Below are 26,053 nucleotides of genomic sequence, written 5' to 3' on the forward strand. Positions count from 1 at the left end.
AAAGTATATGTATAATATGAACCGTACTGGCAGCAGGTATAATTCCTACAAACTATAATTTTTTGCTCTCCAACGGCATTCCAACCAACCGCAAGCTCGTCAGTGTTGCCTAGCAACTTAGTGAAGCGACTTACCATGCATGTTTCGGGGGTGAAGCCGCTAGAGGTCAGCACAGTACCGGCGTACTACGCTGAGGGAGCATGAATGTCTTACGGTACCGTTTCTAGGATGGGCGCATCTCAGCCGCTGCTTTATGGGGATACAGCGAGAATGTTGCACCTACGTTACTATCAAACAGGATTTCGTTTATTTTCTTTATCCAGAGGATGAACTCCAGTATTTCGACAATGTAGGAACGCTTGAGTCGCTTACGTTTCTGCCACTTAGCCATGGAGCAATACATCCAAACCCACCCATAGCCCTCCAAGAGAGAGAGGATCATTATCAGATAAAGGGTTAGACAATAGACATGGCCAAGTCTGGGAATCAAGTTAGATGATTCATGTAATTCTATTCATGGGAAGCTGATCTGGACTTCTAGATGAGTCATGCTTCATGGATAAACCCTTTTGTAGAAGCATTAGACCCCACTCATGGGTCGGTCAGCTTTCGTGATGTTGTAAACATCAGCCTTGTAAAATCAACGAAGGCTCACCAGGCCTGCTGGTTTTTAGGGTAGTGAAGGGCGTAGACATGGAAACTGAGGACCCAGAGAAAATCAACGCACACATTTGTTAGTTCAGAACCAAACTCTTCACAGAAGAGAGGGCATGGAGTTTATTGAATCTTTTTTCCAAAGAAGGCACCAGATTCCACTAGCGTCTGCCCGGCCTTCAGACATCCCAAAGCAAGGAAAAATAATCAGTTTGTTAACTTTTTTTTTTTTTGTCGTTTCACTTAATACATTTGTTTATTTATTTCATTTTGTATTACGTCAAAACTGGAATGATGATTAATGTCGAGACAAGTACTGCGATTTTTCTCCCTTACATTTTTTTTAGATTGACAAGTGACAAAAGAGTGACTTTTTCTTCGAGGAGACATACAATCATAACAAAACATTTCTTACAAAAATATCTTTTTCACAAAATGAGGTGGATGTGACGGTGGGGTTATCCTTGAGGGTAGAAAAGTGCCGACTGGCACAGACCAGAAAAAAACAAAACCCAAAATCATACAAACAAGCAGCATCAATAAAAAATAAATCTAAAAAGATGAATCATAGTGCTAGATACGTCAGAAGCAGCCAAGTCTTCAGGGAACCAGACTCAATTTCCCGACGCTTTGTTTCTCGTCTCTGGAATAATTTACGATGGAAGAGCTTGTGTGGGAAACCGATTAAACCAACTGCCAAAGATCACGCCACAGATGGACTGTTCCATTACGGTGCGTGCGGGGGGGAGAGGCCCTTCCGTCACTCAGAACCTTGATAAACGCAACGTCATCACTGACTCAACACGAACAAAATGGACCGACTGGAGACGAGGACCAGGCCTTCCCCTCACGACATACAGACTAACGCAGGGAGACGTATACACCTAGTGCTAAACACAGACGGCACGGAGAACACAAGAGGGACTAAAGGAAGAACGGCTCATAAACACGCACAATAAATACAACAGACCGTTGTGGCAGGCACACACACACACGCTGTCACACACACACACATGCGCACTCACACACACGTACACACTGACGCACACACAAACGCTGTTACACACGCAGTCGCAGACACGCCGACGCACACACGTTGCAGTTTAACACATTTTCTATTTTAAATTTGATATTTGTTCTTTCGCTGACATCCGAGTGCAAACCTCACAGATGAACAGTTCTGTATTCAAGTAATGTTATATACAAGAGGGGGTGGGGGGCGGGGGCTTTACAAATATGCATTTCTGTACACATCGTCTCCAAGGTCATAATTTACACACATCCATCTCTTATCAACAGTAACCAATTAGGGAGGGGGAAACAAAAAACATACCAGACGAGCATTGCAATTAAGTCCCGAAACGGTTGCCGTGGAGACGGCGTGTGTGTGTTTGTGTGTGTGTGTCCGTGCGCAACCCCCCCCCCCCACCCCGTCCCCGCCCAGCAGCCTGGACTCTTGGCTCCTAAAAGGCGCAGTGCATCTCCAGGGCCAACCAGGAAGAGTGGAGCTGAGGTGGGCGTGGCCTGGGGGGCGGGGCTACGTAACCTCCATGGCCAACGTGTTCTCTGATAGGCTGCTCAGCGCAGGCTGGTCTTGATCGTGGTTCTCCCTGAAGATCAAATGCAGGACAGACGGTGAGCAAGTTACATCAGAGCTAGCATGCAAGTTGTTCTAACGTCAAACTCCAATTCCAAATGCAAAGAATAGCTCTCAACACCAAGCAAGTTCTAATGCCAAGCTACTGTCATCGCAAGCTTTCTCTGACTCCAAGCTAGCTCTACGACCAAGCTAGCGCATCACAAGTTAGCTCCAATGTCAAGCTAGCTCACTTACCCAATAGTGTAAAAGTAATTTATTTATTATAGCTAGCTTCTTATCTCAAAAAGGCTTCAAACCCCAAGATGCTAGGTCCCACCTCGGCACCTGGTCCTACCTGGGCACAAGGTCCATGGGCGAGGGCGAGTTGGCGGGGACCTTGTTCTTCTGACAGTTGGCGGCGGCGGCTAGCTTTAGGGCCGACGTGGTCACGGCGCTGCTCAGTGTCCGGGGGGCGTAGCCGTGGGGCCGCTTGGCGTTGGGCAGCGCCAGGCGGAGACTGTTGTTGTTGCCTAGCAGCACCTGAGTGGTTGCAGTGGGAGCGTTGGGCATGACACCGTGGCTGGTGCCGTTGTTATTGGAGCTGGGGGCGGAGTTTAGGACGTTGCCAGGATGGAGGAAGGCGGAGCTTGTGGCGGTGTTGGAGGGAGGGGCGGGGGACGCTGTGCCCTGGAGGACCAGACCTTTGAAAACACCTGGAGCCGGGGGTGAAGGGTGAGGGGAGGGAGAGGTTGAGATGGCGGAAAGAGATGTTGGTAATTAGTAAACCATATCCGGAACACGCATACGTAGAGTATGTTAAAGAGTGTCTCCTTTAACCCCTAAGACCAGAGGCTTGGTCAGTCTCTCTGGACTCCGGTTTATTCCGCTAAGCCGGCGTTTGGTTTGGTCTCAAGGTCAGGGAGTTTGGGTCGTCAAGGTTACCTGAGGGCGGCAGGACGCCATTGACTCCGCCCCCCGGAGGCGTGTCCTCCTTGGCCTTGAAGGCGAGCACCTGCTCGCTGGTCAGCAGCGCCGATGCAGCCAGCTGGGCGCTAGCTACGTCCAACGTCTTGGAGACAAGGCCCTGGGGCGAGAGACCACAGCGTACACAGGAGGAGGGAGAGAGAGAGGGAGAGGGAAGGGGTTAGGTGATGGTTGGAATGTCAAGCAAAGAAGGAAAGGAAAGAGTCAAAGACTCAGAAGAGAGAAATGACAGCGAAGGGAAGACTCACAGGGGCGCTGTGGGCAGCGGTGCTGCTGTGCGTCTGCTGCTCCAGCTGTTGCTTCTGCATGAGGGCCAGCTGGTCCTGGTGGTGCTGGTACTGTTCTGCTGTTAGCGCTGGAGCAAAAACACACACACACACAGTCAAGATACACACACACACAGTCAAGATACACACACACACACAGTCAAGATACACACATAAATACACACACATACAGTCCAAGGCAACGCACAAACTAGCTGGCACGGTACCAACTAGTTATCGACCTCTGAACTGCTTGGCCCCCACTACCACTCCATCGACACAACTGAACATCGCTTGGTCAGCTAATGGTCAGCTTGCTAGTTTTGACCAGCTAGCGCCAAGCCTAGCCCAGCACATACTAGCTAGCATTGTGCCGCCAAAGACAACAGTCCCGACCTCAGCTGTAGTGAGTCTACCATAACGAGGAGGTTCTGCAGAACCCCGGGTCCACTGGTACTCACCCACGACGGGAGGGGGGGCCGGCCTGCTAGGGGCCGCGGGGCCCCCCAGGGAGCCGCCGTCCGGGCCGGGCCGCCTCAGACCCCGGCTGAGGCGTCTGAAGAGGGGGTGGGCGTCGGCCAGTGCGTGCGGCGGTAGTGTTCGAGGCCGGAAGTGGCGCCAGCGGCACGCCTTAATGTTCAACAGGAGGTGACTGAGGTCTGAGGAGCAGCGCGACAACGAGGAGGAGGAGGAGGAGGAGGAGGAGCCGCCGGCGGGGGGCGCGGTGGAGGCGCTCCTGCGCTCCGAGGTATTCGTGTCTGAGGTACTGGAGAGTTTCTCTGTGAGGGCCGAGTGCGAAGGGGGAGGAGGAGGGAGGAGACGAGGAGGCGCCCGGGAGGGGGGGAGGAGGAGGGTCTCCGGGTCCAGCCGGTGGAACACGTTGTCGTAGTCCGTGTGCGCCCGGTCCAGCAGAACCCTGGAACACAGGACCAGTCAGTACGGGGGTCCCATCGCGGCACTGCGGCGGACTACTAGAGGGGGGGCTGGGGTTCTTACCTGCCGCCCCGGCCCATCCTCCGTCGGGCCAGGCCCAGGCAGCGTCGGGGGATGGTGAGGGTGGCGAGGCTGTAGCGGTAGCGTCCGTCCTCCACCCCACCCTCCGACGGATCCGTCCAAGGCCAGCACCCAACACGCTCCTGGAGGGACTGGGGGACAGAGACCGGGATCAGCACCCTGGACCAGGTCTGGACTAAGACCAGGTCTGATCACCATGTACCAGGTCTGAGCCCCATGGACCAGGTCTGAGCCCCATGGACCAGGTCTGATCACTGTGGATCAGGTCTGACCAGGACTGACCACTGTGGACCAGGTCTGACCAACGTGGATCAGGTCTGGAGCAGGACCAGGTCTGATCACCGTGGACCAGGTCTGACCACCGTGGACCAGGTCTGATCTCCGTGGACCAGGTCTGATCACCGTGGACCAGGTCTGATCACCGTGGACCAGGTCCGATCACCGTGGACCAGGTCTGACCCCGGGATAAACACTGTGGACCACTTGGACCAGGTCTGACCCAGGATTGCGGTGCCACATAAATGAACGTTGATTTGAAGTGAGGCGGTGGCGTTGCCGTGGTTACCGTGTTGTAGAGGCAGCCTGCTTTCCTGCGGAAGGCGAAGACGCCGTCGGGGTCGTTCTCCTCCTCCGCCTCCGAGGACCCAGAGTGCAGCTGGAGACACAGAGGTCACACAGGGGTCACACAGGGGTCACACAGGGGTCACACAGGGGTCAGGAGGAACGTCTACCAGTGCGAGGGAGTGTAGTCAGGGTGAACTGAACGTTTGGGTGAGTGACTCTCTCACTCAGTGTGTGAGTGAGAGCGACTAACGGTGTGAAATTGGGGTGGGTTGTGCGAATGTGAGTATTTGGGGTGAGTGTATTTGGGACGAGTGTGTGAGTGAGTGTATTTGGGCGAGTAGTTGGGTGAGGGTGAGCAGTTGGGGTGAGAGAGTGAGAGTGAGTATTTGGGCTGACATATTGAGTACTTTGGGTGAGAGAGTGTACCTGGGCGTAGGGCTCCTCGTCCGAGCTGGGGAAATCGTACTGGTTGAGGTCCTTGGCGTTGAAGAGGGCGGGGCCGGGGTGGTGGGGGAGGCCGGGCGCCGCGGCAACCACCTTCTGCTTCTTCTCGTACTTCCTCTTCTGCCGCGGGACCTCCGCCTTCTCAGGCTGCACACACACAAACCCGCATGCACGGTTATCACTTTGACATTACCACGGCAACAATCATCAAAACCAACTTGAGGTGAGACTTCTATCCACCGCTGATAATGAGTCTGGAAACTGAAGTCGACTCAAATCCTCAGTCTGAACCGTTCAGACTAGCTGGCCCGGAGAGAGTGTCAGGCCTCGGAAAAAATATGAAAAAAAAGGAAGGAATTTCCCAGTGGGATCTTTTTCCTGGCTGGATGGGAGCTGGCGGAGACCACTGCTCCACTTTGTTTTGATCAACTGATAGTCTTAGTTTTCATTGGGTTTCATTGAGTTTTATTGGAATAACGCTCGAAGCTAAAGCGACAATATCCCGTAGGATCGCTGCGAGGACACCAGTGGCTGTCAGACTCCATTACAGCTGAGCTTCAACCCAGGGGTCTCCGAAGACACACGCCATCCAAGGTATGAAGGCAGTCCCACCAGTGATCAGGCAGCAGACCAGGGCTTTGAACGCAACCAGGTTCTGATGAGACGGCAGGACTAGCACTACTCAGCCTGAGACACACACAGGCCCCGATGTGGGGACGGATCGCCCTCATAGGAGAACATGGACACCTGCTCTGTTCATGTCTGGATTTCGCTTCTGAAACTAGCATCAGGACGTACAACATACAAGGTAGGCAGACTCTGGTAGGGTGTGGGCTCTCACCTTGAGGTCCAGGTGGTCCTGGTGGCGGTACTGGTTGACGATGGGGACCAGGGGGATGATCTGGGGCTTGACCAGGGCCTGCTGGGCCAGGACCTCCGCCATCACCTCCCCGCTGTAGTCAGACATCACGTTCCTGGAGGAGGTGTCAACGTTAGGAGGGGAGCTGGGAGGAGGAGAGGGGCTAGGAGGAGGAGCAAGGAGGAGGAGAGGAGCTAGGGACAGGAGAGGAGCTAGGAGGAGGAGAGCTATAGAAAGAGGAGCACTAGAGGAGGTGAGCTTGAAGAAGAGGAGAGGAGCTAGGAGGACTCGGGCTTGAGGAAGAGGAGCAGGAGGAGGAGAGTCTGAGGAAGAGGAGTACTAGGAGGCTGTTGGCCAGGGCCCTCTCCGAGGGGGAGTCCTACCTCTTCTCGAAGATCTCCAGGGTGAGGTGCAGCAGCTCCCTTTTGCTCTTCTCCCTCCTCTTGATCATCTCCAGGATGGTGACGGCTCGGCTCAGGTCCCTCCTCAGCTTCAGCATCTTCTCGTACGACCCCTCGTCGTTCTTACGGTTCTGAGGGGGACACACAAGGGGGGCATCACTGTTACAACACGCGTTATACTGTACGTTATACAGCAGAGCTCTTCATAAACCATAACATACAACATTTAGTATAACTGTTGCAGCACATATATTATACATAGCACTTCTTAAACAATACAGACCCCAACATACAATATTAGTATAACTATAACAATATATTATACATAGCACATCTTATACCATATCCAATATAAAATACCACAAGATTAAGACTACTCATATCATAGCTCTTCATAAATAATAACATGCCAAAAAAATTTAGTACAACTCATATGTATTTCATAGCTCTTCATAAATAATAACATTCCACAAAATGTAATACAACTCATATCATACATATATCATAGCTCTTCCTAAACAATAACCTACCACAAGATTTAGTACAACTCATATTATATATATATCATAGCTCTTCATAAACCATAAAATACCACAAGATTTTGTATCACTAATACAAAACGTATTGAAAATGATGCCTCATAAACAATATAGGCCTATACCATTAAATTCATTCAACATGGATTACCTCGATCGAAAATGGGAATGTCTCATTACGTTTAACTATATAATGACCTGTTTGATGACCATTCAATTGTTCACCATTAAATGTTTAGTATCTGGATGAAATATGACTCATTCTTCAGAATACCATTTGTCTTTTCCCCAGCCCACTCTAATAATGTGCAGTTTTCCTTTTGGCCACTTGGGGGCACAATCAGTCTAAAAAAAGCAGTTGAAAAATCAAGGCAGAAGTTTGACTCTGTTTAGAAATGAAGGAAATGTCCAGGAAAAGAAACCTCAGCTGGTCTGGCCCCTCAGAGAGACCCCCGTACCCCAGCGGGAGGCTATGAGCTCCATCACTCTCAAGCCTGTCGACGCTCACCTTGCGGGTCTGCATCTTCTCGGTCCTCCGCCTGAAGGCCACGTAGGGGTCGCTGGTGCTGGATCCGTCCCTCTTCTCCTGCTTCACCACGGCCAGCAGGCAGCCCGGCTTGCCCACCTTCCTCTTGCGGCTCCAGTAGTCGAACACCTCCTGGATCAGCTCGTCGTCCTCCTTCAGGAGCAGCTTGGCCTCGGGGAGACTCACCAGCTGGGGAGGGGGAGAGGAACAAGGTTAGAACAGTTTAGACAGGAATTCTTAAGTTGAATTTACTACCTTTTAATACCTTTTTTAATACCTTCACCATATTTTTTTAATACCAGCACGACTTCAAGAGAGACAGAGTTGAGACCATAGGAGTTGGATTAATCAAGATGTACCAACGGGACTTGGTCCATACTTTTTAATCAATATGTCACAAAGTAGACATAGACAGAGAGTGCCAGAGAGTTTTTGTTTCCAGTGTTGAAGAAAATTTATTATTACCTCGTTAAATATTGTAACAACAGTGTAAAGGTTTTACATGAAAAAGTACCGCGTAGTAACGCATTACACACAACACTAGCCGCGTTTACATGGACATTTCTGATCCGATTAGATTTCTAAATCGGAATAGATCTATTCCTATCATGGAATCTGAATGTACTGTATATAGGCCTATGGCATTTACAAAAGTGGTAAGCCTACGTTCGTATGTCTCTCTCGCACAACTGTTATGTTGGTCTGGACTTATATGATACAGGTAAGGGATAATGTTGTAGTACAGAACGCAGGTCATTATCAGGTAAATAAGCCCCGACAGGGCGAACCGGGCCACGATGCGGAGCGGAGGTGTCTTGCTTCGCCCTGAAGGGTATTATTTTCGTTAATGACCGGCGACGTTCTATACATTATTACACAGCTTTGTGCCAAAACAGCAGAGAAATAGTCTGCCAAAGACGTTGACGTCGCTGAGAAAAACGGACGCGCCGGGGTTGATAAGTCACCGGACTACTGACAGAGTGTTAAGAGAGATGTGATGTTATAGCGGAATACACCACCTCTACTATTCCGCATGGAATTATATTCCGATCAGATAATTGTATTCCGATTGAGCCGTATATATGATCATTTTTTATTCCAATTGAACTGTTCTTCCACTTCTAATCGATCAGAAGTGTCCATGTAAACGCGGCCGTCTACCGGTCACACGGTAATGTCAAAATAGATACCGTAGTGCAAATTCACACCAGTGTTCTTTCTATAGGGGGAATATCAGTCTACGTCACTCCCCGCTCTACAAGCATGTCAAATGCAGAAAGAGACGAGAGCGACAAGAGCCGCAATCATGTCTTGTTGTGCCGTTGGTTGCACAAACAGTTTTATTAGGACTGATTATCCCATTTATTATACTTCTTGCCACCATAACAAAACAATTCAAATACATTAATAATTATGCTTTTTCTCATTCCAGTGTTTCCCCTACAGTATATGCAGCTAGCTGCGGCGGTACGGCGCTGCTAAGTGCTGAGATATGACCGCTGCTGCTGAATTTCTTTTTTTTAGCAAGAGGAGAGGAGAGCTTCAGCTTATCTCTTTAAATTGCGAATGTTCGATTATTTTGCGCTACGCAAAACAATATAACATTCTGTGCGCTACGGACGCTGGATATGCGCTTCATATCCAGGTCAATTCACACACTTGTGAGTAAAGCATATAAACGAAGAGGAGAGGAGAGCTCCTTCTTATCTCTTTAAAAAACTAATGTTATATTATTTTGCACTACGGACGCTTAATATCAAGGTCAATTCACACGCCCGAGTAATTAAGCATATAAACGGAGAGGAGAGCTCCGTCATCTCTTTAGAAACAAATGTTATTTTGCACTATGGAGGCTTCATATCCAGGTCAATTCACACACCTGTGAGTAAAGCATATAAACGGAGGAACTACGGTAAAGTTGGAAACATAAAATTGGAAGATTCGGAGTTTGCGGTTCAATAAATCAAATGTGAAACATCGTTGTGAAACAATTCATTGTAGTAACCGAGAGAACCAGCTACAGCATTGTTTTCATCCAAACAAGCCGTCTTTAGCGAATGGTGAATTGCATTGGCTTCTATGAGCGGTCGGCTTTCAGCTGTGAGCTTAGGGACCGTCTGAACTGAAAACGACCACAATGGTAAAATTTCGATAGCGTCGCCATTATTGACTCTAGAGCCCCAAAACTCGCAATTTACCAGCTCTCGTTTTGAAGAATAATCACCGCACCATTCGTTTCAATGGGAACCGTGACAGACAGTCTATACTTTCAACATAAAGTGTACATATTTATAATTCGAAATTCGTCCCAGCCTTTATACAACAGATCTATAGGGTCTATAGCATATGACTGCATTTTCTGATTACAGTTTAATGGAACAGTAAGCTGACAACATCGCTAGTTAACACCGCAACTGCAAATTAACCACACAGATAACCATGGCAACCAGTCAAACAAATGTTCTTTTTGCGATCATTCTGCACATGTACATCATTGGCCACGTGCAGAACGTGACATCATTAAAAATAAATCCACGCAAGTTTTAGAAATTTTAAGGAGATAGGCCTGCATGTAAATTACACAAAATGAAAACTCAAAGGCCTTGTTGGAAATGTAATACCTCGTCAGATGACGTTTAGTACTTTTTAATTTGGGCTATTTCATTCACTACCTTTTAATACCTTTAACAACCCCGCGGAAACCCTAGAAGGACTGGTATCACTGAGGAACATCACCAGGTTAGAAGGTCTGGTCCCACTGAGGAACCAGCACCAGGTTAGGAGGTCTGGTCCCACTGAGGAACATCACCAGGTTAGGAGGTCTGGTCCCACTGAGGAACATCACCAGGTTAGGAGGTCTGGTCCCACTGAGGAATATCACCAGGTTAGAAGGTCTGGTCCCACTGAGGAACCAGCACCGGGTTAGAAGGTCTGGTCCCACTGAGGAACATCACCAGGTTAGGAGGTCTGGTCCCGCTGAGGAACCAGCACCAGGTCAGAAGGTCTGGTCCCACTGAAGAACCAGCACCAGGTCAGAAGGCTCTCAAGATATCCATGTACAGAAACACACACAAATAATTGACCTCACATAGGGATCCTTTTAAATGGCCAGCTTTGAGGGGGACGATTCTATGCAATTGATCAATTAATATTGATCAGACGGTCAGTTCTTATTGGTTCAATCAAAGAAGGACAACTCACCCCCCCCCCCCAGACATTGAGCTAGATTAGTGCTAGAGGACCCACCTGCTGTCCACTCCCCTTCTCCAGGCGGTCCAGCATCTCCTCAAACTGGTGGAAGCTGATCTCCATCTTCTTCTTAAGCTTGACCACGAAGGCCTCGTCTTCCGAGTCCAGGTCGTAGTCGGGCTGCTCTGTGTCCAGGCTGAAAGCTGAAGACAACAGGGGGGGGGGGGGGGCGGGTTAAAGTCCTGCTTCAGACCAGCAAACCCACTGAACCGCTTTTAGACATTGACCAGATCGTTGTGATGGAGAAAACCTCTAACGCTTTGAAGTTTGCTCATACTCAAACAATGGCGTCCCTTATATTAGCCTTCTCTTAGCCTAGCCCTCCCTCAGCTTAGCCTGCACCCTCTCAAAGCTGAGGGAGTAGCAAATTACTACATAACAGTTATGAACGTCAATAGCAGTTAGTATTCAACATCAACACAAGCTTAAACCTCGTCAGCCTTTAGTTGAATTAACGTTGGAGGCGGTTGAGGATTTATACAGACTGGAGTGACACACACACACACACACACACACACACACACACACACACACACACACACACACACACACACACACACACACACACACACACACACACACACACACACACACACACACACACACACCTCTAGAAACCTGCTACTCCACATTGGTTTCCAACACAATCATATGGACCAAATATGGTTCTGTACACAAATCATCACAAGCCAAGAATGATCATCTTTGGGTGTGGAAAAACTCAGAGGATAAAATGTCAAAGATGTCAACTCCGCTTCCGCCGGAACAGACTTGAAGTTCCAGTCCAGGATTTATGAAAATTGATTAGCCCGGGATTTTAAACAGCCCAGAGTGTCAGTTCCCTTTCTACGCCGGCTATTTCAGATTCCCTGAGGCTCAAAGGACCTTCAGCGAGGAGGTACAAGCAGTCCGTATTTAGTAACACATTGAACATGTTCTAGAATAACTGTTCTTCCTGAAGTCTTAACCAATCAGAAGGTGGATGCTAGGGTTGCGCCATATCTTTGGATGGGCCGATACCGAATACCGTTTCGACGCCAATGATTTTTGGCTTTTGTACTCAAATAAAGATTTCAAAGGCCTTCGTTGTACTGCATGTGTTTAATAAATTCTTGACCTGATTTAACAGCCCTGTTTGCCGACATGAGTGTGCATCCGCCCGCTGGCCTTCACACCACTAACTACTGGATAGTAATGTGTATGTAACACAGGGTACAACAAACCCCCAAGTCAGTGCTGAGGTGACAATCACCCATTCCCTCCTGGCTGATGGGAAGCTGGGGTTTCACTAAACAAGAAGGGCTGGACGAGAAAGGAAAGATGAGTATCATAGCTGTGCACAGACCCCAGCCACGGCACTCTGGGCCAGTATGGACCAGGTCCCTCCTCCCAGTATGGGCCCAGTGAAACCCTCCTCGCAGTATGGGACCAGTGCATCCTTAATGTATTTCTAGTCTGCCTCCCCTTCATCAGCACTCCCGTCTCTCCCCCTCTCCCCCCTGGCCTCCCTCTAGGTAAAATCCTAACACATCAACATGCCAACTCTCCACCTCGTATAATCACGTCTCACTTAACAAGCTCCTCTGACCACATCAGGGAGTGATGATCCCCGTTTCCATGGCAACACCCACATGTGTAGCATTAGGACTAGCCTAGCAGCCCAATACTTGAATACTTGAATACACGAAACCAGTTGGTTAAATATCGACTGATTGCGGCTAGAGATGGGGATCCCTCAACACGTTTCGGCTGTGGTTATGGTTGACACTTTCGGTTCTAATTTTAAGTGATTGCATCTTTCGTTTCCTATTCAAGGATGGTAATATCACTGACAGAACAGCCATGGAGTAAAAAAAAACGATAGTGGCCTCTCTGTCTAGCAATCGTTCGTTTAGCGCTAAACTAGCTTAGCTTAACTAGCTTGGTTAGCAAGCATATAGTGCTCCACCTGTCTAGCCGTCGTTCAACCTACTTTTTGCAAGTACCGTGGTTTAGTAGAACAGGCGGAACCACTTTAGAAAGCAGGGCCATGTTGTAGACTTGCAGTCTGTGGAGCCCCTGCCCTTTCAAAATAAGAGCTCAACCAATGCGATATCACCGTCAAAGTTTTTTGAATCCTCCACACCTTTTAAATTGAGATAAGGATCCACATCGTTCAGTTTCTACTCGTCGCCAACAAGATTGGAATTTGCGAGCCCATCCCAACAGTCTGAACCTGGGCTAGTCTGACCTAAAATCTCAACCAAGATCGGATGCGCAGACATGGGATTTCAGCTGAAGATACAACTCTGTCCTCAACTACATCCACACACCACAAGGCTATCTGAAACATACAAGAACACTAGGGCAACACAACATAGGAAGAAGAATAAAGAACAAACAAGGCACAACATGAGAATAAACACAACAACAAACAATTCACGTGAGAATTACCAAAACATGTAGCAACAACATTTAGAGAATAAAATTAATAAACAAGACACAACACGAAGAGAATAAACACAGGAAACACAAAGACACAACATGAAGAGAATAAACACAACATTAAACAAGACACAACATGAAAAGAATAGACACAAGACACACCATCGAGAATAAACATAAGACACACAAAAACACACCGTTGAGAATAAACACAAGACACATGAAGACACACAATGAAGAGAATAAAGCTGCCCGATTCCTGGGGTGCTTCCCTCCTACCAGTCAGCAGAGACCGGCCGTACTTCAGCTGAGACTTCAGCCTGCGCCCAGTACCTTCTCTCCAGTACAGGGACTAAACCATCTTACTGTTAGGACAGGAAACCAGTCCCAACTCCATCTAGTCATTTCAGAAGACTACGTCTAGAGAGGTTTTCCAAGCGTGTCCTAAATGAGCAGGTATGCTTGCACACTCAAGGCGTTGAACCCAGAACCTTTGGCTGGGATCACCCTGAAACATTTCGAAGAATCATGGACCAAAAATTATTCCATTGATAAATATAAAACACACACGTGTCTCTTTAGCCCAGGGGGGGTCAATAAAAACGCTGCATCACATTGACCCACTGATCAATGTGATTCTTTGTACTTAAAATTAGGTAATCATTAAGCAGTGAAAGTGGTGAGTAGTCACACACAACTAACTACTTTCTATCTTGTGCAAGCTGATAGTGATGAGATAACCTTAACCTAGTAACTAGAGGGAGCATCTAACAAGTTTACACCTCAGTCCTGGTTTTATTAAGTCATCCCCACTAGGAAACATTCAGCGATTATAAAGAAAATAAAGTACATTTAAAGAGGCCTCAAGACGAGCGGACAGAACAACCACACAGGGCCGTTAAAGGGTCTTAACTAAACTAACACACTTTAAAAGAGTCTCCTGCTCTATACTGAGCCCAACAAGACAGGGGTCCTGTAAAGACAACAGCCCCCGACTCCAAGTGAAACATAAAGTCCTACGTTAGGATAGGCCGATATAACGCTCTCCTAGCTGACCTCCTCAGCAGGTTCACTGTAATCATCTGATCCCTTTGGCTTTTCAAAGTAAAAGCCAACCACGCAAACAGCAGAGAGAGCTAGTCTGAAAAGAGCAACTAAAACAAACTAAAACACACACACACACACACACACACACACAAACACGGCCTTAACTAGTAGTCCTCCCTCAAAATTCATCTAAAATACCTTGCTACATGCAGGCGGTATTTTTTATGAGCAAAAGCAATGTCCTCCACCATCATGACCATCATCATAACCGTCTTCAGAGTCATCATCTTGATGGATCATCTTGATGGATCATCATGATGAACATCTTGATAATGATCCACCATGAAGAACATCTTAATGATCTTCTGACGAGAACCCTCATGATGAGGAGGAGGATCCTGACGTCTCCACCATGCAGAGGTTGAGGGCTCTACTCACGCTGTATGTGAATGAGCTGCTTTGGCATGTTGAAGTCCCCGGGGTAGAAGGCCTCGTAGTAGGGGATGTTGCTCTCCGCCTCGGGCACCGGGATCACCATGTTGTCCCTCTTCTCTCCGTACACCTGCTGGGCCGAGATGGCGCGCTGGAGGTGGTGCTCCTGGGGGGAGGAGGAGGAACCGGGTCACACAGGGCGCTGTTCTGATTAGGAGAACCTTAGAACGGCCCGGTTCCAAGACCGCCACCCTACACTTTCAGATTTCAATTTACCATGAAATGAACAAAGCATTTAAACACCTTCATATTTCCTGACGTCTCCATTTTCCATGACCACTGTTATTTTGTGCATCAACATATTATACATTTCAAAGTGTATTATATTTGCTTTTACATTTTTACAGCCCATTAATCGCACTCCTGAAATGGCCTTATATGCCCACATTATACAACGGCCCCTAGTCCAGAGGTATAACAACTCTCCAAGCCCAGAGTGAAGAGGTCCCTACTAGGTGCCCAACCCAGCAGGTCACCAGGTGCTGAACCCATGAGAGGTCACCAGGTGAACCCATCAATGGACCCATCAATGAGCCCCAACAATCTACCCCAGCAGGTGTACATGATGAGACAAGGCTGAAAGTGTAGGGTAAGGTGGGTGCTACAGCCAGAGCCCTGGATTATCTGGGTTGAGCCGACATCACTGAAGTCCGACGTGAACAATCGAAGTGAAAGACAAATCACGCCAGCAGTCATGTTCACAACGTAGGGGGAAGAAGCGGTGGTTTGCTTCAATTTAATTTACAGATTTACGACCCCAGTGTACAGGAACCAGCATTTAATATGGGGTTGGGGAAGATATTAATGAAACCACAAAATCGTGACCGGAAAGAGCAGACATCTCCTAGGATGTCAGTCACGGTGTTTCGATTCATAACACAGGCTCAGGAACCCATTATGCCTGACTGATCTGTGATTTGAAATGAGCATCCACGCTCCAACAGTAATCCTGCTAGCTTTGTGTTAGCAGCCGTCTGAGATTACTCATGAATAGTTTCACACAAGATTTGGGGGACATGACCTGAATTTAATATAATGGATCATTTTAATTTCAGTTTAACCCCCATTAAACTGACAGACAAAACTGTCAAACATACCCCTGCTTGACTGGGGCTCAGCTTAGAATAGAAGCACGCACTTAACTTTTTATTACCACCGGCCTGTGAAATATTCCATTTACAGAGGATGTAAACAAGCAAGCAATAGGAATCTCTGACAGCGGCGTAGAGAACCAATCGAGTGCTCAGGGTACCATAACACTTTTGCTCAGCAAATCAGTATTGTTTTTCATCTGCTTTAAACATCCAACCAGAGAATACAATCTTTGGATAGCTTACCGCAAATACCCAGGAACAGGGAGAAACTAACAGCATTCAGAAACATTCAGCAGACATATAGTGTTTGTACATCTGTGAAAGCATGCTCACTCTCACACGCAGCACGCACACACACTCGAGTTTAATTGGTACAGTTTAACAGCCATTCAACTATTTTTGTTGTGTATCTACCACCACCTGCATCCAAATGGCCAAACGTTTACTTAGAAATGTTTCACTTTTTACCTGCCAGCAGGGATGAACTACCGGCCAAGGAATGTGTAACCCTTTTTTACCTGCCAAAAGTTCCCAACAAAAGTTGGATAGTGGCAGGTGTTTATTTTGGACCCTGCACACACACACACACCCTTTTATTCCCACAAGAACATCACCAGGACCTGCCAGACCCGAGTGCCTGGTTGGGGGTGGTGAGCTAGCAGTAGCAGAGTATGCTAGGATGCTATATCAGGCCTCATCAGTCAGCTGCTGCTGTAGTAGTAGCCCAGATCGGGGCAGCGTGCCTGCGGCTAGCAGGTTGTCATGGCAGTGTGCTGCCGTCTTTATTCAGCACATCTCTGGAGCAAACATGATTTCTCCCACCAGACAGCAGCAGCAGGAGAGGGAGGAGGAAGAGGAGAAGTGAGAAGGAAGGAAGAAGGAGAAGTGAACGGAAGGATGAGTTGAGGAGAGGAAGGAAGAAAGCTGCCAGTAGATTGTAGACAGAACTCTGTGTAAATCTGTTCAGTCATCCCACTGCTCACTCAAAACAAACACATTTGACCAGCAGGTTGGTGACATGCAACATGGAAAGGATAGGAGATTTTCCGGTGTTTACTCCGGAATTTTTCTAATGTTTCAAGGGGGGTCTTCAGCCCGAGTCAGTAGTCATTTGTTTTGTCATGAAGAGAAAAACACGTCACCTGGTAGGAACTCTTAAAACTAAAGGATAAAGCACTAGAAAGATTGGTTCTCATTCTATGACAAACAGTCCGTCTGCATGCATCCGTTTAAAACCCCTAAACCCTTATGACTGTAGGAGAACAGGCTGTCAAACTTCTATAATGAAGTCCTATAGGGAACGAGAGATGACGCATAGGAAACTGCATGAGATTACCGTCAGTCCCTAGCAGGTTGACCAGCCCCTGGAAGACAGAGACCATCACACCCGTTATCCTTATTCACCTGGCGGCCATCTTTGCTCAAAACACAAGCAGGGTAATAGAATGGAATTACTCAGAATTCAGTTACCCTGCTTGGGTTTAGAGCAAAGATGGCCACCAACTGAATAAGGATAATGGTCGTGAACTGAACCCAAAGATCAACCTCTAATTTAAGGCATCATCTCGACCCCACAGCACTTCCTGTCTGAAGGGAGGACCACAGCCTACAGGTGACCGTGTCGGAACTCTAGTATGACACTCACAAACATCGCCGTTCACCCATTGGGAGAGCAGGGATTAGCAGTCATCGAATATTCGGCCACCGAAGGAGTAGAAAGGCAGAAAATAACACACAAACATTTTTATTTTTGATAAAAATAAATAAATAATAATAAAAAATAAAAAATAAATATGTTTTACTCATTTATTTAAAAAGGTACATTCATTCTTAAATTCTTGCTATAAGGTCTGCTGAATTTTAGAAAACGTTCAGTATTAAATAAATATTTTGTATCAAATTTGTAATTGATTTTTTTTATTGAAAAGCAAGACAAAAAAGTTTATAAAGGACATTTAATTGTTTGATTTATGCAATGGTGAAAAATTAAAGCAAAATGAATGTAAAACAGCAAAAGCCACATTCAGTATTCGTTTTCGGCTTTCGGCCAACTGCTTCAGTATTTTCGGTTTCAGCCAAGAATTTTCATTTCGGTGTATCCCTAGTCTTAACTGAAAAGGAGCAAGATGTCTCCGCCATGTAAATAATTAGTTCATAATACATGGCCTGGCCTCCACTTTGACATAAACCGTGATGAGTATAACTGTTAAAAGCACAGCCTCCTCACTTCTAGAATGATGTGAATGGAGAACCCATCTGCGCTGCATACGGTTGACCTGGTATGAATCATGCACTGATGTTATATAATACATAATTGCAAATGCAATCACATAACGGCAATTACTGTAGCATAAGGACTATGGGCATGGAAGCACGTTATTTGACAGTCACTCACCCGAAGCTAATTGAGGGTAGCATAGCAATTCCAATATGCTAGGGTGGAGTTGCAATGATAATGTAGCCTAGCAAACCCAAAATCGTACAGAGGTCACAATCAAGGTTATTATTGAAACTTATCTCCAATTTTGTAACTCCAAAGTCCTGGTGAACTAGCAAAGAGCAGAAGGTTTAGGCTACAGTTGTCCACTAGGACATGAAACCATCACAAAACCCTTGAAACAAAAGTGGCTGTCATTGTAACCAGGGTTAGATCTGTGCTTTGTGGACTAGATGCATAATATGACTGGGGATATGGGAAACTATCCAGGTTACATACATATAAAGTCAAGCTCTCAATTCCCAGTGATCTTAAAGCTTGGCCAGCCCATCCTAATAAACCCTCCTTTACACACAGACACAGCGCTCCCCGTGCCTTCCCCTATACAATCACATGCTATTGCAAAGCAGTCATATTTCCATTCCAGATTAATCACTCCGCTAGCAAACAACAATAGCACGCCGGCCTGGGCCCCATCTCCCAGATTCCTTACAGACCCTCTGTAATGGAGACAAGGCTCCACTGAAACCATTTCCCTCACCAGAGTAAAAAGTACCCTGTGTGAACGAACGGGTGTACATTCTGGAGCATGTGCAAGTTTATATTGTTGAGTTTAAACAAAACAGGTTGCATTACCGGCTTTGACAGGTTTGCAGACTGACCTAGCAAATAAGCAACGTCAAACACACTAATAGAGGCTGGAAGGTGAAGCCTAGCTTAGAATTATTTACCATATCACAACTGAATGTAAGTGACGTTACGTATATCCATTGCTCACCTTTTAAATGTATCAATAGGTCGACCCACAGGTTTTAACCCACATTTAAAGCCAAATAAATAAAGAAAACATTTAAGCTATAACATATAAAGCTATGTTACGCACAGTTTAAAATAACACAATTCAAACATATTAATGGCTAAGATACTAAGTGCATGTAAACAAGCAGAATACGCAGCAGCCAGAGGTTTCACTAGTGACATAGGTGTCCCAGTCCATTCCTCCATCCATGCAGCCGAAACACAATCTGCCACAGCGCAGGAAAAAACATTAGTCTGCAATACAAATCACCTCGGGTCAATACAAGGACCCACTGCTGAAGGAACCAATCAGATGCTGCAGACACACTTCAGACAGAGGTCACATGACCCTACATTCCACCTCAGTGAGGTCACACAGCAGGAGACGAGACCGCGGCAATAGAGGCGTTTATGGGCTCATGCACGGCCCAGAACCAGATGTAAACACACAATGCCCTGGTCCACACACACACTACCCTAATCCGACAAAACAGGGGCCGTCCCCTGGTTTGTGACACAACCAGGCTCAGCCCCTGGTCCAAGAAGCAACCGACAAAACAGACAGAAAACCTGGTGTGGTGCTGAGGCTGCAGACAGGCCTACAACAACAGGCCATCCAATTACATAACCGCACGCGACAGTGATTTGAGGAACCATCTGGGGAAACACAGTGCGACCAAAGACTACAGAGGCTCCTGGCTGGAGTGGCTCTGGCCACATGGACTACAATGACCCTTTCCAGGATATTTCTGATGCAGACGAATTAGTGACACAGTCCATTGCTTTTTCATATCACAACACTGGGTGACTGGAGAAACAAAAGGTTGATGTGGGATATAGAAGTAACCAGCATTCACCGAAGTTCTTTGTTGACCTCAATGTAATGAGAGTTTTGTTCAGTGAATTTCTGTTTTTTTTGCATTGATGTTCTGGTTGCTTATGCAGTGAGGGTCTGACTGATATGCAGTGGGGTTCGGTAGTGAGTTTCTTGTTTTTGCAGTGGGGTTCTGTAGTGAGGTACTGGTTGTTTATGCATCGTGGTTCGTTCTGTACCCCACATGATTCACTCAGTAGTACTCGTCGATGGATGCCCTTCATTCATTCATTCATTCATACGTTTCACGTAATGCACTTTGAATTGTTTCCAATCAATTGATTATCTGTCAGCACCATACTGGAGATCAATACTCCAGGCTGCACCACACACTGATTCAGTGGCTGTTCACCCCAGCAAACTACTGACCACAGTGTAGGAGATAACTGGAGCGGAGTCGAAACTTGGGACAGGCTAGCATTTAGCTTCCAATCAACATCATGCCAGCTGAACCCTCACACCGCAAAGGCTAGGCAGTGTAATACGGGCACCCACCACCCTCCTTGCTACCACCTGACACAAACTAGCCTCCATAGAACAGAATGCACCAAACATTGCCCTCCGTATTCAATGCATTTTCCACCTGTCCTGCACGTTTCTCTTCCAACATACAGCTGGGCTGCTCCGGTGCCTGTGCACGGTATGAGAAGGGACTGTTATGCAACACATCCCTCCTGCTGGGAGAGCAGACTTCAAAGCCTCCCTCCCTTCCGGCCGTAGGGCCCCTGTGGAGTGGCACGTGCTGGCAACCTGCTGTGCCATCTGACCCACTGAACCGTTGGCCTCCAGGGACCTCCGTAGTAGAGCTGTACTAGAGCGGCTCCGAGCAGCGAGACATCACGCCGCGTTACTGTCACGGTGTCACACTTTCATCTCCGCATTATGGAGGTGTGGAATTCTTATGAGCAGATTTTATTTAGGCTGGTATTGTGTGTTATTTATTATGATTTAGACACATTTGTCCCAGGTGTGCAATTAAAGTCCACTAAAATGAAGTTACTTCTACTTATGCAGTATTAATATTTCTTTGTTAATAGGCAGATAATGTACGAAAAATAATATCTTAGGGCATAGCTACTGATAGAGGTAATTAGTTGAATGGGTTATTGGGCAGTCTAAACTCTGACCCATAACAAGGAACTATGAATACAGATATTAATTCCGTGGTTGTAATTATTTATTCTACAACTTCAAAGGGTGTCATTGGACATACAGTTAACACGTGCATGCAGAATAACAATACAGCTATAAAAAGCTCCCGGGCCTTTTTTATTATACGTTGCCACTCCTTTGAGACAGACTATATATTCTGACAATCAACAAGAGCGAATGGTTGATGATCGACAGCCTACCTGTCATTTTAACATTATTAATTTTCCTCCGGACACACACACACACACACCTTGAGTTACTGGTGAACACAATAAACAATAACCAAACTAGGAGGCTTAATCATGAAAAACCACCCAGAAACTGACAAGGACAACCCTATTCGCAAACAGTATTTAATATCTAATCCAATATTAAATATTTCATATTACTTTCTCCGGTTGGTTTATCACCAGGTAAAGTAGGGCGTTCAAACAACAGCAAGTTTGTCATAAGTGACAGCTACCAGGTAGCGGTTATCCCTGCCTGTCAGCCGGGGTGTCCCTGCCTGTCAGCCGGCGTGTGTTGACATCTCTCCGGCTGCTCGGCCACATGTCATGAGGACCCGCCAGCGCCCCCGTCCCCGGCCCGCCGCCATGACGCCCACACGGCGCCCATCCCCGCACACAAAATGTCCGAAGCGCTAGAATCACGTGATTCCTTTGTACTCCCAAACCGGTCCCATCCAAACACAACCGACCCATACCGATATATTACACCCAAACGGGAAAAAACACACGCATACCCTGCCAGACCGTGTGCCAAACCTATATATTGATGCGTTTTACACGCAGAATTCGTCGTGTTTCTGGTAGGGAAAAAAACGGCAGCCATTTTGTGAAAACTTGCGCAGAAAAAGAGAGGGACACCCCTGATGTCGAAAAGAATATGCAAAAACGTTTATTTTTCATAGCTTTTTTGAACGATTAAAGCATACCGATTCCTCTTCTTTTTCCATCCCCGTTGGCATCTGCGGCACTGCCCGGTTAATGGACGCGTATTCGTGCAGGTCGGGCAGGTCCTCGCAGCGGAAGACGGGGAGCGGCTTGGACGCGTCCAGCGCCCGGGCGCGGAACGACAGTTTGCTCATATTCTCACAGCGCGAGTCGCGGTGCGAATGTACCGGAGCTCCGAGCGTTGACCGCGGCGCCGGGCAGAGCTGTCATGGAGGACTCTGTGGCGCTTATTATTCTCAGGTCTAAGGAGGATCGACGGGCTGTAGCCGTGTTTAGGGCGTCGCCGAACGGGAAGCCGGGGGAAGGCCCGGCTGTTGGTCGCTCGCTGTCGGACTCGTGTTTCCCGGCGCTGCGCTCCCTCACCGCTGGTTCAGTACGCCATGGACAACATGGCGGACATTTAAAAGTCTTTTGCTCCGGTTGTCTTGGAGCGGTCCAGCCGGTCCAGCCCCCCGTTCACCCGCCGACCATTCCCACGCGCTCCCGAGCGCTTGCGCGTTCGCGGCGCTGCTGTTGGTGGGGGGGGGGGGGGGGGGGGGGGGGGGGTTGCTTTCCACACACACACATACACGCACGCACACACTACACTCACACACAAATAAATAATACATTGAAATAACACACATGACGAGAATTTAGATTTAGATTTTTTTTTTAAGGAAATTGAACACTGAGTGTATTCAGGAGCGTTGTTATTCATTATGAATAATTAAAATAATGAATCAGAGAACAAAATATAATAAAAATGCGCATCGCTGAAATTTTTAATTGTTTTTTATGATTGACAATTTACAATAACTCAATCGTCATTGTGTCCTTAAAAATAAATATAGCATTAATAACTGAATTATGATTTCATTGCAGATCATCTCTCGAGGGCCCCGAGGTTAAATGATTAAATTACATTCAATATGATGTAGGCCTATATAATTAAGAGGTTTAACGCAGTCCATTGAAATGTGATAATGACGTTAATGAAATGGTTGAACTCTTTCTCTTGCCAGATGTTATACTGCATTATATCAAACGGTTGTAATTTGTAAATTAGTTTGATTACCAATTTATGAAAGTATTTTAAATATTATATTTAATAATAAAATATTTTAAAATAAAAGTGTTATAGTTTGAACTTCATTCCCCTGCTTCAAAATATATCAACGGACCTAGAACTTCAAAACTATAATCATAAAACATTTTATCAGCAATTTAATTATTGTTTACATTTTTTGAATAATTAAATTTGAGATGTTTTCACTTGCCATCTAAATTAATACATGACCCAAAACTAGGACAGAGGTAGTTGCCATAATGGCATTATAATTAGTGAGCTCTTCAAATTATCTGACTAATGGACATTACTTTTCAGGAAAGGAATGATTGAATATTTTCAGATCAGAGTAGACCAGTGACAGTAGACCAGTGCGACAGTTCAGATCAGAGACAGTAAAACAGTGACAACACACCAGTGACATCTCAGAGACAGTAGCCTATACTGTCTAGCGACAGCTTAGATCAGACCAGTGACAGCTCAGATCAGACCAGTGACAGCTCAGATCAGACCAGTGACAGCTCAGATCAGACAAGTGACAGCACTGCGTCAGAATACGGGCGCCCCCTGCTGGCTCAACCCATGTTCTCACCTCCGACAAGGTGAAGCTGAGTCGAACTTATCAAGGGCTGGTGGTCCCGACGTAGTATCCAACTGAAAACCAGTCGTCGTGAATACTATAACGTCTCCTTGAGGATTTAGGGAGATCGTTTATAAACAAATCCAAACCAGGGATATTCCTATTTCAATTAAGACGAGGTTTGGATTCAAGAGCGGCAGTAACATAACTATGAGCACGGGGGAGTAATAATAATGACCGCACGGAGGAGGAATAATATTGACCACACACAACTATAATAATAATATAACCATCAACATGAGCTCGTCCAGCGCATTATTCCACATTCTGCCTGCTTTGAAAGTGCTGGAGACTTTTTCAACCTAGATGCACAATCTCCGACAGGAGACCTGAAACAACACGTCTCGTTCTGGTCTCTACCGGAGCCTGTACGGTAGAGAGTAGAGACCAGAACGAGGTGGTGTTTAGGAGTGATGTTGTGTGACGGAGGGTGGGTGTGGGTGGACATCGCTCACAGTCTCACGACGCCGGAAGGTTAAGCTCATAGTTGAATCGCCCTTCATCCAACCCAGCGGACATGACAGAGGCTCAGAGAGGTCCTCAGGAGAGGAGAAACATGGACCCTCAGAGCAGGATAAAGCAGAACATATCCGAATAGTCAAGGTTATGTCTTGTCTACGACCTACTAATCATTCATTTAACCAAGACATCGGTTGTCGCCGCCGAACAATAGTTCCACTACCTCTTCAACATGCAACATAACTTTCTGAAAGGTTTTGGGGTTTTTAAAACGCAGTTTGGGGGTTAAGGAGGAGAGGAGGATGGGTGCAGGGCCATGCAGTCCCACCGTCCGCCACACGGCGGGGAGGCGCTGTTTGACCACTCAATAATAAGCCAAGATCAAATCATTAGTTTTATAACACAAGATCACCGAACATCGCCTCTACTAAACTCTCCAAACAATCCGCATCAAGCTCCTGTAGGACAAGTTTCATAGTTAGGAGACATCGACCCCATTAGAGCCCGTCTAACCCCCAGAAAAACTCCAGCTTACTGTTGGAGATATGGTGGACAGACAGCATTAGTCCCGACCTCTCCTCCTTTCACCAAACTAAATACGATCCGACCTGATGCCGTCAGGACCGGCTGGTTGGTTAACCCGGGTTAAGTAGATAGTTTCAGAGCTTTTATCCGCATAATATGAACCACAGCAGCCAGCTTACCAGCCAGCCAGGAATTTGATTGCGTGTCTGAAATCATTTGACGCCAGAAGCCCCATCACGGAGCGGCCCTCCCGGGGCAGCCGCTCGGTCCCCCAACCCGGGATGAAGACTCACCAGGCCGGGAATTCATCCCCGGGCGGCCTGGGTCCCACCCGGGACCAGGACCGGGGACATGTAGCGCAGGTCACTGGTAAATACGCCGGGGAATCGGACCCACGACGCAAGCAGTGCGAGCCGACATGGGTGTTATTCCTTCCGCTCAATCCCCACTCGGTCTGATCGATCATCTCCGTCCGATCGATAATCACCGTCGATATCATCTTTAATCCCGCCGGTTAGTCTCTAAATGTTAGTTTCTAGTAGCCGAGCAGCTGAAACTAGAGAGGTGGAAAGCAAAGTGCTACTGTTGGGGGTTAACAACTTTGCTGTGAAGGACGGATTGTGATTGGTCGGCGCCGGGCACCAATCACCTGTGGAGAAGCCGCGCTGTGTGACGTCATGGTCTAGCAGGAAGGGCGCGTTGTGATTGGCTGGGGGTTATTGATGCATTAGTACTTTATTTTACAATGTGCTCTAGATTTAGTTTGAAATTAAATGTAGCTTTCCGCTTACAAATCCGGTGCCAGTCCAAGAAGAATACTTTTACCATAATATTTCACGAATCCCGCATTAAGTTTAAATAACTTAAAATCAGGCTACTGATATAATGCTTTCAAAAATGTATTCTACTTACATTGAGAGAACTTTTAATCTCCCCAGTCCCTGTAATAGTAATACATAACGACAGAACAAAGTACAAAACCTGGAATAAAATAAGGAAAGTATTTGGATATCACTAGTAAAACATTTAGGAAG

At 46.9% G+C, this 26,053-nt stretch overlaps 1 protein-coding gene across 3 annotated transcripts; it reads right to left on the minus strand.

Moving 5' to 3' along the window:
- Positions 1-26,034, minus strand: LOC130388312 (enhancer of polycomb homolog 1-like). Of its 3 annotated transcripts, none has more exons than XM_056597769.1 (14): positions 25,313-26,034; positions 14,986-15,145; positions 11,074-11,219; positions 7,810-8,016; positions 6,748-6,896; positions 6,347-6,479; positions 5,488-5,652; positions 5,063-5,152; positions 4,480-4,628; positions 3,945-4,399; positions 3,466-3,572; positions 3,176-3,317; positions 2,589-2,946; positions 1-2,264 (listed from the first exon to the last, which is right to left on the minus strand). In XM_056597769.1, the coding sequence occupies exons 2-14, from the start codon at positions 15,083-15,085 to the stop codon at positions 2,192-2,194; spliced, it is 2,274 nt and encodes a 757-aa protein (XP_056453744.1). In that variant the 5' UTR covers positions 15,086-15,145; positions 25,313-26,034; the 3' UTR covers positions 1-2,191. The 3 variants fall into 3 exon arrangements, with proteins under 3 accessions (XP_056453744.1, XP_056453745.1, XP_056453743.1); XM_056597770.1 differs by having other exon boundaries at positions 25,199-26,034; XM_056597768.1 differs by lacking the exon at positions 25,313-26,034 and adding an exon at positions 22,329-22,884 and having other exon boundaries at positions 13-2,264.
- Between the last annotated feature and the right edge of the window lie 19 nt (positions 26,035-26,053).

The sequence above is a fragment of the Gadus chalcogrammus genome, chromosome 8 (assembly GCF_026213295.1).
Source record: "Gadus chalcogrammus isolate NIFS_2021 chromosome 8, NIFS_Gcha_1.0, whole genome shotgun sequence".
Taxonomy (NCBI): domain Eukaryota; kingdom Metazoa; phylum Chordata; class Actinopteri; order Gadiformes; family Gadidae; genus Gadus; species Gadus chalcogrammus.